Here is a 2,275-nt window from a genome sequence, read left to right as displayed (position 1 = left end):
GCAAGATCTGAATTCACAGCAGCCCTGGGGACCAGCTCCCTTCTTCACTTTACATACAATTTCCTTTTCCTTTTATTTTTATTTTTAGAGATTGGGTTCCACTCTGTCACCCAGGCTGGAATGCTGGAATTACTACTCACTGCAGCCTCAGACTCCTGGGCTCAAGCGATCCTCCTGCCTCAGCCTCCAAGTAGCTGGGACTACAAGTGTGTGCCACTGTGCTTGACTAATTTTTATATATTTTTTGTAGAAACAGGGTCCTACTATGTTGCCCAGGCTGGCCTCAAACTCCTGGCCTCAACCAATGCTGGGATTACAGGCATGAGCTACCGCTCATGGCTGAATTTTATTTTTATTTACAGAACCAAGGTAGCAAAGCCACCCCAGGCTGAGCCAGAAATGGTCAGATTTTTACTTTGAGTTTGGCTCTCCTGAAGGCAAGCCCTTTGGACCCGCAGCACAGAGCACGTGGGCAGCAACGCCCAGCGACGGCTCCGGGCTGCCTCGGCCTCAGCGAGCTGGGACAGGCTCCCTGGACAGACTCCCTCCCTTCAAGATTCAGGGAGGTGCAGCGACGCATGTTAATAAGCACACCTCCTGACCTGCTCTGGGCAGACCCTGGGCTTTCAAAGGTGGGTTTTGTTTTCCTGAAGGAAATCCAGAGGACTTGAACCCCACAGGCACTGAGTTCCCGTGGGATTTTCTCAGGATGAATCAGGAAGTTGGTGAGATATTTTCAAAGGCAGGTGAGTCATGTTGCAGGAAAACACCAAGCCTGCTCAGGAGGTGCCTGCCCTGCCTGCCACGCGGCTGCTGTCTTCGCATGTGCAGTGTGGACATTTCCCACACATCCACGCTCGCCAGGACCCTCTGGCTCTTCTGTGTCTCCCCCGACCCCATAACTTTCTGCAATAAAAATCCAGCCCCATACTCCTGCCTACTCCTTCCTCTTAACCAAGGCTGGCATATACGACAGTGTTCTCAACTTACGAGTGAGTTTGAGCTCCCAGAAGTGCATTATCTGGTACTTAGCTCTTTTCCATGAAAGCAAAGCGGGTAGCATGCAGGCTCCCACATCAGCCCCCAGAGAACCCGCACCGTAGCAAGACTCGGATGCAACAATTCAGATCTTAATCCTAGGCAGGAAGGACAGAAGGAGAACACTCTCCTCCCTTTCCATCAACATTTTTGGTGCCAGCCCACTTGTGTTTGGTGTCCTCCCTCCCCAGCCCCAGGGCTCTGCCCCCAGGGACCGGGGCCCTCATGCTACCCTAACTGCCCCTTCTCAGGTCCCCCGCCCAGGCCTAGTCCCCATTCCCAAGCAGTCCCCATTCATTCCTAAGGTCTCTGCTACATGTTAGGAGATGGCATCCAGCAGGACTGGCCATCCCATGGGCATTTGTGAAAAGAAGATGCACTTTAACCTCGATAAATCTCAACTAGCCAATGCTGAATCCGTATAAGGAGGAACAATGACATATTTCAAATTGGGGGCATCTTTGTGCACAAGGAGAGCTATATTGAAGAAAGGCCACCTGCTGAGGGTCAGCTCTCAGAGTCAGCTTCTGATTCTTTAAAAACCCCAGGGACCCCAGAGGGGAACGGAGGGTGACATTTCGGAATTGCAACTGCTCTGATTCTAGTCCACACCCTCCATTCACATCTCACATCCCGGTGAGACGGACCTTTCCCAAGGGCCTCAAAGACACAACACGCTGATAGCTCTGCAATAACGGCACGAATCGAAGGCGCAGCTGCGTGCGCTCTTCACGTGCACGGCCTTGTCCAGTGTCCTCCAAGGTAGGAATTATCGTCTCCGTTCCCCAGAGCAGAAACCTGAGGCCCACATAAGCTAGGTAACACTCCAAGGTCACAGAGCTGGCAAGCAGCTGAGTCGGGCTTTAAACCCAGGTAGGGCTGAGTCCTCACCTGAGCTTCCCAGAAGGCCCTGGGTGGGGAATTGAAACAAATCACTGGGGGGCTGGGAAGGGGGAAGAGTGGATGTGATTCACGAGAGTTCTTACCAGAAAGCAGATGACATCTATAAGCAGGACAGTGGGGATGCCACCGAAGGTGACCCCCTGGAGCACGGTGCTGTTTTTGGCCGAGTTGTAGCAGTAAGAGTCATTGGGCCGGTCCCCGAGGCCCAGGCGCTCGCGGGTGGACGCCGCCTCGGACTGCCACAGCTCCAGGAATGGGGAGTCGGTCATCACGGTTGTCCTCCCTGGAGGCAGGACAAGGCGATGGTCAGGACTCGACTTCTCCTGCAGTTTCC

General features: G+C 53.5%; 1 protein-coding gene across 1 annotated transcript in view; it reads right to left on the bottom strand.

Annotated features, from left to right (window-relative positions):
• Positions 1-2,275, bottom strand: part of TMEM63A (transmembrane protein 63A) — a 51,600-nt gene that overhangs the window by 27,946 nt on the left and 21,379 nt on the right. Inside the window, exons 4-5 of the mRNA XM_012644346.1 lie at positions 2,025-2,220; positions 1,669-1,724 (exon numbers count right to left, since the gene is read on the bottom strand). Of these exons, the coding sequence (XP_012499800.1) occupies positions 1,669-1,724; positions 2,025-2,220 (252 nt within the window). The remainder of the gene's footprint in view (positions 1-1,668; positions 1,725-2,024; positions 2,221-2,275) is intronic.

Source organism: Propithecus coquereli, unplaced genomic scaffold (assembly GCF_000956105.1).
Source record: "Propithecus coquereli isolate 6110/MARCELLA unplaced genomic scaffold, Pcoq_1.0 Scaffold210, whole genome shotgun sequence".
Classification (NCBI taxonomy): Eukaryota; Metazoa; Chordata; class Mammalia; order Primates; family Indriidae; genus Propithecus; species Propithecus coquereli.
This window is presented reverse-complemented; position numbering and strand designations above follow the sequence as displayed.